The 16,093-nt window shown below is 43.5% G+C and overlaps 1 protein-coding gene across 1 annotated transcript; it reads right to left on the minus strand.

Moving 5' to 3' along the window:
* Window positions 1-14,890: 14,890 nt before the first annotated feature.
* On the minus strand, window positions 14,891-15,595 carry LOC123484995 (GTPase IMAP family member 7-like). The gene has a single exon (XM_045215826.1). It carries the CDS (start codon window positions 15,593-15,595, stop codon window positions 14,891-14,893), a length of 705 nt encoding a protein of 234 aa, XP_045071761.1.
* Between the last annotated feature and the right edge of the window lie 498 nt (window positions 15,596-16,093).

The following is a 16,093-nucleotide window of genomic DNA, read 5'->3' on the forward strand; positions in this document are numbered from 1 at the left end:
ACTCAATTAGTATTTGGTAGCATTGCCTTTAAATTGTTTAACTTGGGTCAAACGTTTCGGGTAGCCTTTCTGCCCACACATTTTCTATTGGATTGAGGTCAGGGCTTTGTGATGGCCACTCCAATACCTTGACTTTGTTGTCCTTAAGCCATTTTGCCACAACTTTGGAAGTATGCTTGGGGTCATTGTCCATTTGGAAGACCCATTTGCGACCAAGCTTTAACTTTCTGACTGATGTCTTGAGATGTTGCTTCAATATATCCACATAATTTTCCTTCCTCATGATGCCATCTATTTTATGAAGTGCACCAGTCCCTCCTGCAGCAAAGCACCCCCACAGCATGATGCTGCAACCCCCGTGCTTCACGGTTGGGATGGTGTTCTCCGGCTTGCAAGCAACCCCCTTTTTCCTCCAAACATAACGATGGTCATTATGGCCAAAAAGTTATATTTTTGTTTCATCAGACCAGAGGACATTTCTCCAAAAAGTACGATCTTTGTCCCCATGTGCAGTTGCAAACCGTAGTCTGGCTTTTTTTATGGCGGTTTTGGAGCAGTGGCTTCTTCCTTGCTGAGCGGCCTTTCAGGTTATGTCGATATAGGACTCGTTCTACTGTGTATATAGATACTTTTGTACCTGTTTCCTCCAGCATCTTCACAAGGTCCTTTGCTGTTGTTCTGGGATTGATTTGCACTTTTCGCACCCAAGTACGTTCATCTCTAGGAGACAGAACGCGTCTCCTTCCTGAGCGGTATGACGGCTGCGTGGTCCCATGGTGTTTATACTTGCGTACTATTGTTTGTACAGATGAACGTGGTACCTTCAGGCATTTGGAAATTGCTCCCAAGGATGAACCAGACTTGTGGAGGTCTACAATTAATTTCTGAGGTCTTGGCTGATTTCTTTTGATTTTCCCATGATATCAAGCAAAGAGGCACTGAGTTTGAAGGTAGGCCTTGAAATACATCCACAGGTAGACCTCCAATTGACTCAAATGATGTCAATTAGCCTATCAGAAGCTTCTAAAGCCATGATATAATTTTCTGGAATTTTCCTAGCTGTTTAAAGGCACAGTCAACTTAGTGTATGTAAACTTCTGACCCACTGGAATTGTGATACAGTGAATTATAAGTGAAATAATCTGTCTGTAAACAATTGTTGGAAAGATTACTTGTGTCATGCACAAAGTAGATGTCCTAACCAACTTGCCAAAACTATAGTTTGTTAACAAGAAATTTGTGGAGTGGTTGAAAAAACGAGTTTTAATAACTCCAACCTAAGTGTATGTAAACTTCCGACTTCAACTGTATATGTTGATTAAGAAGTTCAAAAGAGGCCTGCTTTAGTCACAGAGGATATTTTTTTTATAATTTTCTAAGATGTCCCATGTTTATTTTCACTAGTACACTACATGACCAAAAGTATGTTGACACCTGCTCGTTGAACATCTCATTCCAAAATCATGGGCAATAATATGGAGTTGGTCCCCATTTGCTGCTATAACAGCCTCCACTCTTCTGGGAAGGCTTTTCACTAGGTGTTGGAACATTGCTGCTGGGACTTGCTTCCATTCAGCCACAAGACCATTAGTGAGGTCCGGCACTGATGTTGGGCGATTAAGGTTTGACTCACAGTCTGCGTTCCAATTCATCCCAAAGGTGTTCAATGGGGTTGAGGTCAGGGCTCTTTGCAGGCCAGTCAAGTTCTTCCACACAGATCTCGACAAACCATATCTGTATGGACCTCGCTTTGTGGACAGGGGCATTGTCATGCTGAAACAGGAAAGGGTCTTCCCCAAACTGTTGCCACAAAGTTGGAAGCACAGAATCGTCTAGAATGTCATTGTATGCTGTAGCATTAAGATTTCCCTTCACTGGAACTAAGGGGCCTAGGCCGAACCATAAAAAACCGCCCCAGACCAGTATTCCTCCTCCACCAAATTTTACAGTTGGCACTATGCATTTGAGCAGGTAGCGTTTTCCTGGCATCTGCCAAACCCAGATTTGTCCATTAGACTGCCAGATGGTAGAGCGTGATTCATCACTCCAGAGAACGCGTTTCCACTGCTCCAGAGTCCAATGGTGCCGAGCTTTACACCACTCCAGCCGACGCTTGACATTGCGTATGGTGATCTTCGGCTTGTGTCTGGCTGCCCGGCCACGAAAACAGATTTCATGAAGCTCACGACGAAAAGTTATTGTGCTGACGTTGCTTCCAGGGGCAGTTTGGAACTAGGTAGTGAGTGTTGCAACCGAGGACAGATGATTTTTGTGCGCTACGCGCTTCAACACTCGACGGTCCTCTATGAGCTTGTGTGACTTACCACTTCGTGGCTGAGCCATTGTTGCTCCGAGATGTTTCCGCTTCACAATAACAGCACTTAGAGTTGACCGGGGCAGCTCTAGCAGGGCAGAAATTTTACGAACTGACTTGTTGGAAAGATAGCATCCTATGACGGTGCCACATTGAAAGTCACTGAGCTCTTCAGTAAGGTCATTCTACTGCCAATGTTTGTCTATGGAGATTGCATGGCGGTGTGCTCGATTTTATACACCTGTCTTATTCTTAGGACCTCACAGAACCATGGTTCTCGTAATTGAAATGAAGTCTCATTATCCACTATGCACCACAGTTAATTTATTCCCACATGTTGTATAAACTTAGAAACTAGATGCATTACGGACACTCTTTTGAGTCAACACAAAAGTGCCTGGAAATCACTTGGCTGACATGAATAGTATAGATGAGCGAATAATAATGTAGTATGAATCAACACAAAGGTGTCTAGAGGGCAGGGAGTTCTAATGTAAAGACACATTTTCTATGAAATCACGTGACTTGGACTAAACACTCAATTGCTCCTACAATTTAAAATGTTTAAAAAAAGGGCTCATGGAGATTGTTTGTCTCTCATTTTTTTGTCGTTGGGGGGAGACTGAGAAGACAGGTTTCCTGTCACAGGAAATCAACACAATAGAGAATATCATTGCAATCAGCAGACGTTAGGGAATCCCATTAGGGAACACCCATTACAGTTTTAAGTGTTTAAATAACAGGAAGGAATATTGTTGCACAGTAAATGCTATGAGATTTGGTTGTGGGGCCCCCACACCAATCGGGCAACAACAAAAAGTGGCCCCCCTCTTGGTAAAAAACAACGGAACTATTAATACAGAAAGTAGTACCCTTTTCTCAAAGCAACTATGTCTCTTTTTCTTTGATGTTACCAACTAGGACCAACAATAGTAGCCTGCCTCCGACTTTATCAGAAACTTGCCCATACTGGTATATACATTCATCAATATAATACAAACCAACCTGTTTTGACCTTGGGGTGGTTTATTTATTGAATGCATTATACTGCCATTGTACTATGGTAACGCACAATTCATATAGATGGTACCATAAGTACATTTTTGCTACCATTTAACATAATTGTGCATTACCATGGTGGAATGTATAATGCAGTTTTAAATCATGGTATTTCCATGATCCATATCTATACCATGGTATAAATTAGGCAATACCATGGTATTATTTAGGTGCATGGCAGTACCATCATACTTCAAAGCTAAAATCATGGTACATTTCCATGATTCAGATTATACCATGGTATAAATGATGCAATAACATGGTAATATTTAGGTATAATGTTAGTACCATGGTAGTACCATCATACTTCAAGGCTAAAACCATGGTACATTTCCATGACTAAGAATATACCATGGTATGAATGAAAGCACCATAGTAGTACTGTGGTAAAACTGTTTAAGGGGAGGTAGCGGCAGTGATCCCTTCACACACAATAAATGCACAAAACAAATGAAACTACCATGGCCACTAGAGGCCACTAGAAAACAGCAAAAAAGACCTAGGTGGACTTCTTCAAGAACTGATAGAGAATAAGAGAGTTAAAGTTGACCTTGTCTTCCCTATCAACCTGGACAAGGACCTAAAGACATTTTAATTGGAACACTTCAGGGCAGCCAAGCTCTTCAGCCAAGCCAGAGAACACCAGATGTGAACTCATATCTCCTCTCACAATTTACAGGAAAGGATCCTTGGAAAGGTTTTTTAGTCGTCACTACTTACAGTCTGAACATAAAGATATATCTGGGTATCGCACAATTGAGAGCGCAGAAGGTACAAGTGTATTTCTGCCTGTCAGGTGACATAAGCTATATGCTATACTGTAATATGAATTGACAGTTGCAGTCACAGCTCCCATTGCTGCCTCAGAACAATGATGAATGGAGATTATTTCAGCACAAACCATTACTAATAATTTCATAGATATTTCATGGTCCTATAATAAAGGGTCACTGAAAATACCTCTCAATGTTTTTGATTTATATCCAATCCCAAAATAAAAAAGCAAAGAACTATCTCCTTAACTGCTTCCTTTCCGTGCTATGGTCTAACTAGTACAGGGCATAGGGAGATGGAGATATAAGGTATACAAAGGGAACATTGGACAATAGAACATATTTTGTTGGATAGAACATCACTGGTACCATTTACACTGAACACTTGGAGAAAGACCTGTACAGCATATGGTTCTCTTAATGTAGAGACAAGTCATGAGATATGAGAGATGGAAAGTATTGTGGTTACCACAAGCCATGTTGACAGGAAGACTGCAGATGCAAATTAGATGTTAGCTAAATCTGTTGCAATGCATCACTTCTCACTTCTGAGACGTATGTTTTGTCGTACATTGTCCCTGTTCAAATAAACAGAATAAATAAAAATAAATATATTATACTGTTACTGTAGCCTACATTAAGAATGACACTTGGGGGGTTGATAAAAAATATTTAGCTGTTTTTGTTTTTATGTTTTAGTAATCACTGGAAAAGGTGGTTGTATTGAGTTACATTTGATCAGGAGTAACCGACTCCTGAAAAAGATGGGAGGAACTCACAAATAAAGTATTACTTAGATGTATTATTAACACTCACAATGGACACATTTCAGTCATCAAGCATTTGTCAAGCAAATTTCCCTAAGGGACATAATGTAATGAATTACTTCATCCATGTGATAATTATGTATTGTGTTATTCTTAGGACCTCACAGAACCATGGTTCTCATAACTGAAAGAAAGCCTCATTATCCAGTATGCACCACAGTCAATTTATTCCCTTGTGGTATATCAATGTAGAAACTTTTGAGTCAACACAAATGTGTCTGGAGGGCAGGGTGATCTAATGTAGACCCATTTTCTATGAAATCATGTGACAGGCTGCTACACACTCAAAGAGATGGTGGCATAACAGGAAGGATAGACTTAAAGGGGAAGTAACATTGTTGCACGGTGAATCCAATGAGCATACTTGTATTATGAGTTAAAAAATAAAGTTGTGTATAGAGGGCAGGGAGTTATGAAGCAAAGACACATTTTCTATAAAATCATGTGCCTGCTCCACTACGATGGCTGGTTTCTATAGGAGGGGATATGCTGTATAAACAGTCATTACCTCTTCTAGTCTCTGTGCTTTGAGACCTAGTCTTTCTCCACCCCCTAAAGGTAGCAACTGTGTGCGTCTAATGGTGACAGGGGCAGGAAGTTGTTCCCCTGCTCAGACGATGCATGGCTCAACTAAGGTTGAGTGCCACTTTATCGACTGTGCAGTAGCTGACCTCTGACCTCACCTACTAAGACAATGACCCCAATAACAGCATTTTTACTTTAGCATTTGGAAGTTACATGCAACAACAAAACAGTATTTATACAAATACATCTATTAACATGGTTTTTGAACACTATAATTTGTTTATAAGATTGATAGCTGTACTTTTAGTTTACAGTCGACGCAGCTTGTTGGCCATTAGCCAATCTGCGTTTCTCAACTAGTTCAAAGCACCTGAATGTATCCAACTGATATTCACGACATCACAACTGGTAATTCATTACCACCTTCCCACTTGGTCATGAATGCAGAATTAAGTTGATTTCCCCTGCTCAGATGTTGAATGGTGTTCCTGACCTTCTAGCTGTCTTCCGATTGGTCCATTGTTTGTGTTGTTCCCCTGCTCAGATGTTGCATGCATTATCAATCCCAGTCAATTCAGAAAGTCAACCAAATTCCAATTTAGTAATTCTCCTAATTGAAAGGCATTGAATAGACATGGATTTCAGTGTAATTCCCGAATTGACTGGAATGGAAATGTAATTGACCCCAACCCTGACTGATAGAGAATAAGAGAGTGAAAGTTGACCTTGCCTTCCCTATCAGTCTGGTGCTGACGACGAAGATGGCGGCCTCGCGACTAGCTCTTAGGAAACTTTGCAGAATTTAGTTTTTTTATGTATTATTTTTTACATTATTAGCTCAGAAAGTGTTTTGCATCATTACATACAGCCGGGAAAAACTATTGGACATCAGAGCGGCGGTAACTCACATGATTACGACCAGGAAAATGATTTTCCCAAAGCAGATCCTTTGTTTGCTCTCCCCAGGGCAACTGAACTGATTCCAGCGGCTGACCCAAAACATCGCCGGCGGAGGAGAGGCACTCGGAGCGGCCTGCTGGTTCGACGTAGGAGGCGCGCACACCACCCACCGCTTCCAAGTATACTACTCGCTAATGTTCAGTCTTTGGTTAACAAGTTCAATGAACTACGAGCAAGGATTTATTTCCAGAGAGACATCAAGGCCTGTAACATACTCTGTTTCACGGAAACATGGCTGTCTTGGGATATTCTGTCGAAATCGGGTTCTCAGTTCATCGAGCAGAGAGGAATAAATATCTCTACGGGAAGCAGAAGGGCAGAGGTGTGTGTTTCATGATTAACGACTCATGGTGTAATTGTAGTAACATACAGGAACTCGAGTCCTTCTGTTCACCCGACCTAGAATATCTCACAATCAAATGCCGACCGTATTATCTCCCAAGATAATTTTCTTCAGTTAGAGTCACGGCCGTGTATATCCCCCCTCAAGCCAATACCATGACGGCCCTCAAAGAACTTCACTGGACTTTATGCAAACTGGAAACCACATATCCTGAGGCTGCATTTATTGTAGCCGGGGATTTTAACAAAGCAAATTTGAGGACTAGGCTGCCGAAGTTCTATCAACATATCGACTGTTGTACTCGCGCTGCCAAAATCCTTGACCTTTGCTATTCGAACTGGATGGTTATAAGGCCCTCCCCCGCCCTCCTTTCGGCAAATCTGACCACGACTCCATTTTGCTCCTCCCTTCTTATAGGCAGAAACTCAAACAGGATGTACCCGTGCTAAGGACTATTCAACGCTGGTCTGACCAATCGGAATCCACGCTTCAAGATTGTTTTGATCACGCGGACTGGGATATGTTCTGGGTAGCTTCCGAAAATAATTTAAACGAATACACTGAAACGGTGACTGAGTTTATCAGGAAGTGTATAGATGATGTTGTGCCCACTGTGACTATTAAAAACCTACCTTAACCAGAAACCGTGGATAGATGGCAGCATTCGCGCAAATCTGAAAGCGCGAACCACCGCTTTCAACCATGGCAAGGTGACGGGGAATATGGCAGAATAAAAACAGTGTAGCTACTCACTCCGCAAGGCAATTAAACTGGCAAAACATCAGTATAGAGACAAAGTGGAGTCGCAATTCAACGGCTCAGACACGAGACGTATGTGGCAGGGTCTACAGACAATCACGGACTACAAAAGGAAAACCAGCCATGTCGCCGACACCGACGTCTCGCTTCCAGACAAGCTAAACACCTTCTTCGCCCGCTTTGAGGACAACACAGTGCCACTAACGAGGCCCACCACCAAGGACTGTGGCCTCTCCTTCTCCATGGCCGACGTGATTAAGACATTTAAGCATGTTAACCCCCGCAAGGCTGCCGGCCCAGATGGCAACCCTAGCCGCGTCCTCAGAGCATGCGCAGACCAGCTGGCTGGTGTGTTTATGGACATATTCAATCTCTCCCTTTCCCAGTCTGCTGTTCCCACATGCTTCAAGATGGCCACCATTGTTCCTGTACCCAAGAAAGCAAAGGTAACTGAACTAAATGACTATCGCCCTGTAGCACTCACCTTTGTCATCATGAAGTGCTTTGAGAGACTAGTCAAGGATCACATCACCTCTACCTTACCTGTCACCCTAGACCCACTTCAATTTGCTTACCACCCCAATAGATCCACAGACGATGCAATCGCCATCACACTGCACACTGCCCTATCCCATCTGGACAAGAGGAATACCCATGTAAGAATGCTGTTCATTGACTATAGCTCAGCCTTCAACACCATAGTACCCTCCAAGCTCATCATTAAGCTCGAGGTCCTGGGTCTGAACCCCGCCCTGTGCAACTGGGTCCTGGACTTCCTGACGGGCCGCCCCCAGCTGGTGAAGGTAGGAAACAAAATCTCCACTTCGCTGATCCTCAACACTGGGGCCCCACAAGGGTGCGTGCTCAGCCCCCTCCTGTACTCCCTGTTCACCCATGACTGCGTGGCCAAGCACGCCTCCAACTCAATCATCAAGTTTGCAGACGACACAACAGTAGTAGGCTTGATTACCAACAATGACGAGACCACCTACAGGGAGGAGGTGAGGGCTCTGGGAGTGTGGTGCCAGGAAAATAACCTCTTACTCAACATCAACAAAACAAAGGAGATGATCGTGGACTTCAGGAAACAGCAGAGGGTGCACCCCCCTATCCACATCGACCGGACCGCAGTGGAGAAGGTGGAAAGCTTCAAGTTCCTTGGCGTACACATCACTGACAAACTGAAATGGTCCACCCACGCAGACAGTGTGGTGAAGAAGGCGCAACAGAGCCTCTTCAACCTCAGGAGGCTGAAGAAATTCGGCTTGTCACCTAAAACCCTCACAAACCTTTACAAATGCACAATTGAGAGCATCCTGTCGGGCTGTATCACCGCCTGGTACGGCAACTGCATCGCCCGCAACCGCAGGGCTCTCCAGATGGTGGTGCGGTCTGCCGAACGCATTACCAGGGGCAAACTACCCGCCCTCCAAGACACATACAGCACCCGATGTCACAGGAAGGCCAAAAAGATCATCAAAGACATCAACCACCCAAGCCACTGCCTGTTCACCCCGCTATCATCCAGAAGGCGAGGTCAGTACAGGTGCATCAAAGCTGGGACCGAGAGAATGAAAAACAGCTTCTATCTCAAGGCCATCAGACTGTTAAATAGCCATCACTAGCACATTAGAGGCTGCTGCTGCCTATTGAAATCACTGGCCACTTTAAGAAATGGAGCACTAGTCACTTTAATAATGTTTACATATCTTGTACTACTCATCTCATATGTATATACTGCATTCTATTCTATAATATTCTACTGTATCTTAGTCCATGCCGCTCTGTCATTGCTTGTCCATATATGTATATATTCTTAAATCCCATTCCTTACTAGTTTTGTGTGTATTGGGTATATGTTGTGAAATTGTTAGATATTACATGTTAGATATTACTGCACTGTAGGAGCTTGAAGCACAAGCATTTCGCTACACCCGCTATAACATCTGCTAAACACGTGTATGTTACAAATAAAATGTGATTTTTTTCCGAAGTTTCCCTCAGGATAGCTGGCGCTCGAAGTCTCGCAGTTTTATCTGGTAAAGCGAATGATTAGAGGTCTTGGGGCCGAAACGATCTCAACCTATTCTCAAACTTTAAATGGGTAAGAAGCCCGGCTCGCTGGCTTGGAGCCGGGCGTGGAATGCGAGCCGCCTAGTGGGCCACTTTTGGTAAGCAGAACTGGCGCTGCGGGATGAACCGAACGCCGGGTTAAGGCGCCCGATGCCGACGCTCATCAGACCCCAGAAAAGGTGTTGGTCGATATAGACAGCAGGACGGTGGCCATGGAAGACTCCGGTAAGACGAGGGGCGGCGGTCTGTGTATATTTGTAAACAACAGCTGGTGCACAAAACCAAATACTAAGGAAGTCTCAAGGTTTTGCTCGCCTGAGGTAGAGTATCTTATGATAAGCTGTAGACCACACTTTTTACCAAGAGAGTTTTCATCTATATTTTTCATAGCTGTCTATTTACCACCACAAACCAATGCTGGCATTAAGATTGCACTGAATGAGTTGTACAAGGCCATTAATCAACAGGAAAACGCTCATCCAGATGCAGCGCTCCTAGTAGCCGGGGACTTTAATGCAGGGAAACTTAAATCCGTTCTACCTAATTTCTACCAGCATGTTAAATGTGCAACCAGAGGGGAAAAAACTCTAGACCACCTTTACTCCACACACAGAGACGCATACAAAGCTCTCCCTCGCCCTCCATTTGGCAAATCTGACCATAACTCTATCCTCCTGATTCCTGCTTATAAGCAAAAACTGAAGCAGGAAGCACCAGTGATTCGGCTAATAAAAAAGTGGTCAGATGACGCAGATGCTAAGCTACAGGACTGTTTTGCTAGCACAGACTGGAACATGTTCCGGGATTCTTCAGACAGCATTGAGGAGTACACCACATCAGTCACTGGCTTCATCAATAAGTGCATCGATGATGTCGTCCCCACAGTGACCGTACGTACATACCCCAACCAGAAGCCATGGATTACAGGAAACATCCGCACTGAGCTAAAGGGGTAGAGCTGCCGCTTTCAAGGAACGGGACTCTAACCCGGACGCTTATAAGAAATCCCGCTATGACCTCCGACGAACCATCAAACAGGCAAAGAGTCAATACAGGTCTAAGATTGAATCATACTACACTGGCTCTGACGCTCGTCGGATGTGGCAGGGCTTGAAAACTATTACAGACTACAAAGGGAAGCACAGCCGCGAGCTTCCCAGTGACACAAGCCTACCAGACGAGCTAAACCACTTCTATGCTCGCTCGAGGCAAGCAACACTGAAGCATGCATGAGAGCACCAGCTGTTCCGGACGACTATGTGATCACGCTCTCCGTAGCCGATGTGAGTAAGACTTTTAAGCAGGTCAACATTCACAAGGCCGCAGGGCCAGACGGATTACCAGGACGTGTACTCCGAGCATGTGCTGACCAACTGGCAAGTGTCTTCACTGACATTTTCAACATGTCCCTGACTGAGTCTGTAATACCAACATGTTTCAAGCAGACCACCATAGTCCCCGTGCCCAAGAACTCTAAGATAACCTGCCTAAATGACTACCGACCCGTAGCACTGACGTCTGTAGCCATGAAGTGCTTTGAAAGACTGGTCATGGCTCACATCAACAGCATAATCCCAGAAACCCTAGACCCACTCCAATTTGCATACCGCCCCAACAGATCCACAGATGATGCAATCTCTATCGCACTCCACACTGCCCTTTCCCACCTGGACAAGAGGAACACCTACGTGAGAATGCTATTCATTGACTACAGCTCAGCATTCAACACCATAGTGCCCTCTAAGCTCATCACTAAGCTAAGGATCCTGGGACTAAACACCTCCCTCTGCAACTGGATCCTGGACTTCCTGACGGGCCGCCCCCAGGTGGTAAGGGTAGGTAACAACACATCTGCCACACTGATCCTCAACACGGGGGGCCCTCAGGGGGTGCGTGCTCAGTCCCCTCCTGTACTCTCTGTTCACCCATGACTGCATGGCCAGGCACGACTCGAACACCATCATTAAGTTTGCCGACGACACAACAGTGGTAGGCCTGATCACCGACAACGATGAGACAGCCTATAGGGAGGAGGTCAGAGATCTGGCCGTGTGGTGCCAGGACAACAACCTCTCCCTCAACGTGACCAAGACAAAGGAGATGATTGTGGACTACAGGAAAAAAAAGAGGACTGAGCACGCCCCCATTCTCATCGACGGGGCTGTAGTGGAACAGGTTGAGAGCTTCAAGTTCCTTGGTGTCCACATCACCAACGAACTATCATGGTCCAAACACACCAAGACAGTCGTGAAGAGGGCACGACAAAGCCTATTCCCCTCAGGAGACTAAAAAGATTTGGCATGGGTCCTCAGATCCTCAAAAAATTCTACAGCTGCACCATCGAGAGCATCCTGACTGGTTGCATCACCGCCTGGTATGGCAACTGCTTGGCCTCTGACCGCAAGGCACTACAGAGGGTAGTGCGTACGGCCCAGTACATCACTGGGGCAAAGCTCCCTGCCATCCAGGACCTCTATACCAGGCGGTGTCAGAGGAAGGCCCTCAAAATTGTCAAAGACTCCAGTCACATTAGTCATAGACTGTTCTCTCTGCTACCGCACGGCAAGCGGTACCGGAGTGCCAAGTCTAGGTCCAAAAGACTTCTCAACAGCTTCTACCCCAAGCCATAAGACTCCTGAACAGCTAATCATGGCTACCCGGACTATTTGCACTGCCCCCCACCCCATCCTTTTTACGCTGCTGCTACTCTGTTAAGTATTTATGCATAGTCACTTTAACTCTACCCACATGTACATATTACCTCAACTACCTCAACTAGCCGGTGCCCCCGCACATTGACTATGCAACGGTACCCCCTGTATATATAGCCTCCCTACTGTCACTTTATTTTATTGTATATATAGCCTCCCTACTGTCACTTTATTTTACTTCTGCTCTTTTTTTCTCAACACTTTTTTGTTGTTGTTTTATTCTTACTTTTTTGTTTAAAATAAATGCACTGTTGGTTAAGGGCTGTAAGTAAGCATTTCACTGTAATGTCTGCACCTGTTGTATTCGGCGCATGTGACCAATAAAATTTGATTTGATTTGATTTGATTTGATTTGAAAAGGGCCTAAAGACATTTAATTGGAACACTTCAGGACAGCCAAGTCAGAGAACACTAGACATTAACTCATATCATCACTGGAATATCTACACTGAACACTTGGAGTAAGACATCTATATGGTTGTCTTACTGTAGAGACAAGTCATGAGATATGAGAGATGGAAAGTATTGTGGTTACCACAAGCCATGTTGACAGGAAGACTGCAGATGTAAATGAGATGTTAGGTAAATCTGTTGCACCGTATCTCTTCTCAATTCTGAGACTTATGTTTTGTCGTACATTGTCCCTGTTCAAATAAAGTTAATAAATACAAATATATTCTACTGTTACTAATGTGTAATTCTTAATGTAGGCTACAATAACAGTAGAATATATTTGGGGGGTTGATGAACAAATACTTAGCTGTTTTTGCCATAATTTTTTAGTGATCACTGGAAAAGGTTGTTGTATCGAGTTACATTTTATCAGGAGTAATCGACTCTGGAAAAATATTAGGAACTCAAATAAAGTATTACTTAGATTTATTATTAACACTCACAATGGACACATTTCAGCCATCAAGCATTTGTCAAGTACATTTCCCTAAGGGACATAATGTAATGAATTACTTCATCCATGTGATAATTCTGTATTGTGTTATTCTTAGGACCTCCCAGAACCATGGTTCTCATAATTGAAAGCAAGACTCATTATCCACTATGCACCACAGTCAATTTATTCCCTCATGTTGTATCAACATAGAAACTTGATGCATTATGGACACTTTTGAGTCAACACAAACGTGTCTGGAGGGCAGCGAGATCTAATGCAGACACATTTTCTAAGAAATCATGTGACAGGCTGCCACACACTCAAAGAGATGGTGGCATAACAGGAAGGATAGACTTAAAGGGGAAGTAACATTGTTGCACGGTGAATCCAATGAGCATACTTGTATTATGAGTTAAAAAATAAAGTTGTGTATAGAGGGCAGGGAGTTATGAAGCAAAGACACATTTTCTATAAAATCATGTGCCTGCTCCACTACGATGGCTGGTTTCTACAGTAATAATAATAATATGCCATTTAGCAGACGTTTTTATCCAAAGCGACTTACACATGTGTGCATACATTTTTATGTATGGGTGGTCCCGGGGATCGAACCCACTACCCTGGGGTTACAAGCGCCATGCTCTACCAACTGAGCTACAGGAGGGGATATGCTGTATAAACAGTCATTTCCTCTTCTAGTCTCTGTGCTTTGAGACCTAGTCTTTCTCCACCCCCTAAAGGTAGCAACTGTGTGCGTATAATGGTAACAGGGGCAGGAAGTTGTTCCCCTGCTCAGACGATGCATGGCTCAACTAAGGTTTAGTGCCAATATCGACTGTGCAGTAGCTGACCTCTGACCTCACCTACTAAGACAATGACATCAATAACAGCATTTTTACTTCAGTATTTGGCAGTTAAATGCAATAACAAAACATGATTTATACAAATAAATCTATTAATATGGTTTTTGTACACTATAATTTGTTTATAAGATTGAATTTAGGAAATTGATACTGTATTACAAAATGGAATTTAGGAAATTGATACTGTATTACAAAATGGAAGGTTTATTACATTTACATTTTAGTCATTTAGCAGAAGCTCTTATCCAGAGCGACTTACAGTTAGTGAGTGCATACATTATTTTTTTTATTTTTTTTCATACTGGCCCCCCGTGGGAATTGAACCCACAACCCTGGCGTTGCAAACGCCATGCTCTACCAACTGAGCTACATCTCTGCCGGCCATTCCCTCCCCTACCCTGGACGACGCTGGGCCAATTGTGCGCCGCCCCATGGGTCTCCCGGTCGCGGCCGGCTAAGACAGAGCCTGGTTTATCAAAGATACACTGCAATGTATTCCATAAAAATATATTCATCATAGAATATAATGTACATGAACATGAGATTAATATTGCATTATGTAAGCAAGCATTATGCAAATCCTTGACTGCTGTTGGATTTGCAGAGTCCAATATAATGATTTACAGTAAAATGGCTGCCCAAGCCTAACATGGCTGCCCACAACAAGGAGTGAGAGTTATGAAGTCAATCACTAACTTCATAATGACACCATGCCAACAGGCTCTAATCTTTTACAACATGTTTGTGTAGAACATCATTGTGTGGCACAGCATTCAGCATATTTTCTAGTAAATTCAACAACAATATTCTTCTTTTTCTGCCTTCTCTCTGACTGTCTCCTTCTGCTTTTTTAGCAAGTCTTTGTCCTCTCTTATCCGTTTCACTTGTCCATGCAGGTCATCTATCTCTTTCTGTTTTTCTTGTATATCAGAGTCTTTCAGAGCCAGTGCCTTCATTGCTCGCTCTAATTCTGACTCCAGGTCTTCTTTATCTTTCAGCTCTTTTTCATACCCCCGTTTCAGTTCTTCCTCTCTCCTCTGGATGGCTTTCTCCACTTGTTGGTACATGTCGTTGGTGTAGTATTCCTCTTCATTCTCTTTCACCATGGCTGTAACTTTGTCCATCAGATGCTTTACTTGCTCACGATCGTCCAAGTTCTCATTGTTGAAGACGTGGTATCTGTTTCCACATGTCTCAATGATTTGCTTTAGACTTGCACCAGTCTCTTGGATGAACTCCTCAATTCTCTTCTCTTTTAATCTATCTCCGCAGGTGAACAGAACCATGGTGTGTCTCCCTGCTGCCTCTCCAAACATGTCCTGGATCCTCTTAACAGCATTCTGCTCTTCATCTGTGAAACGACCAATTGGGACAACAAGCAGGAAGACATGGGGTCCAGGAGAGGAGAGGGCGATGCACTCCACCAGTTGGGTCCTCACTGAAGACTCTGAGAGTTGAGTGTCAAACAGACCCGGGGTGTCGATGACTGTGAAGCCCATCTCACTGCTACAATCACATTGTTTGGTAACAGACTGGAAAGCACAATCTACTGCGAACTCTGTTCTTCCCAGGATGGTGTTTCCTGATGCGCTCTACCCTTCTCCTGTCTTCTACACTATGACAATCCTCAGCTCGGGAACTAAAAACAATGCAAAATTATAACTTCAGTTCAAGGCCACAATAAAAAAAGAAGTTAAAACTGTCACAGAGTGTCTGTCTAAAGTTACGCATTATTGTTAATGTACTCTGCACCACCAAATATTGTACAACCATTGTATCAAATTGAATCAAATCAAATCAAAATGTATTTGTCACATACACGTGTTTAGCAGATGTTATAGCGGGTGTAGCGAAATGCTTGTGCTTCTACAGTAAGGGAAAAAAGTATTTGATCCCCTGCTGATTTTGTACATTTGCCCACTGACAAAGAAATGATCAGTCTATAATTTTAATGGTAGGTTTATTTGAACAGTGAGAGACAGAATAACAACAAAAAA

Source organism: Coregonus clupeaformis, unplaced genomic scaffold (assembly GCF_020615455.1).
Source record: "Coregonus clupeaformis isolate EN_2021a unplaced genomic scaffold, ASM2061545v1 scaf0528, whole genome shotgun sequence".
NCBI lineage: Eukaryota > Metazoa > Chordata > Actinopteri > Salmoniformes > Salmonidae > Coregonus > Coregonus clupeaformis.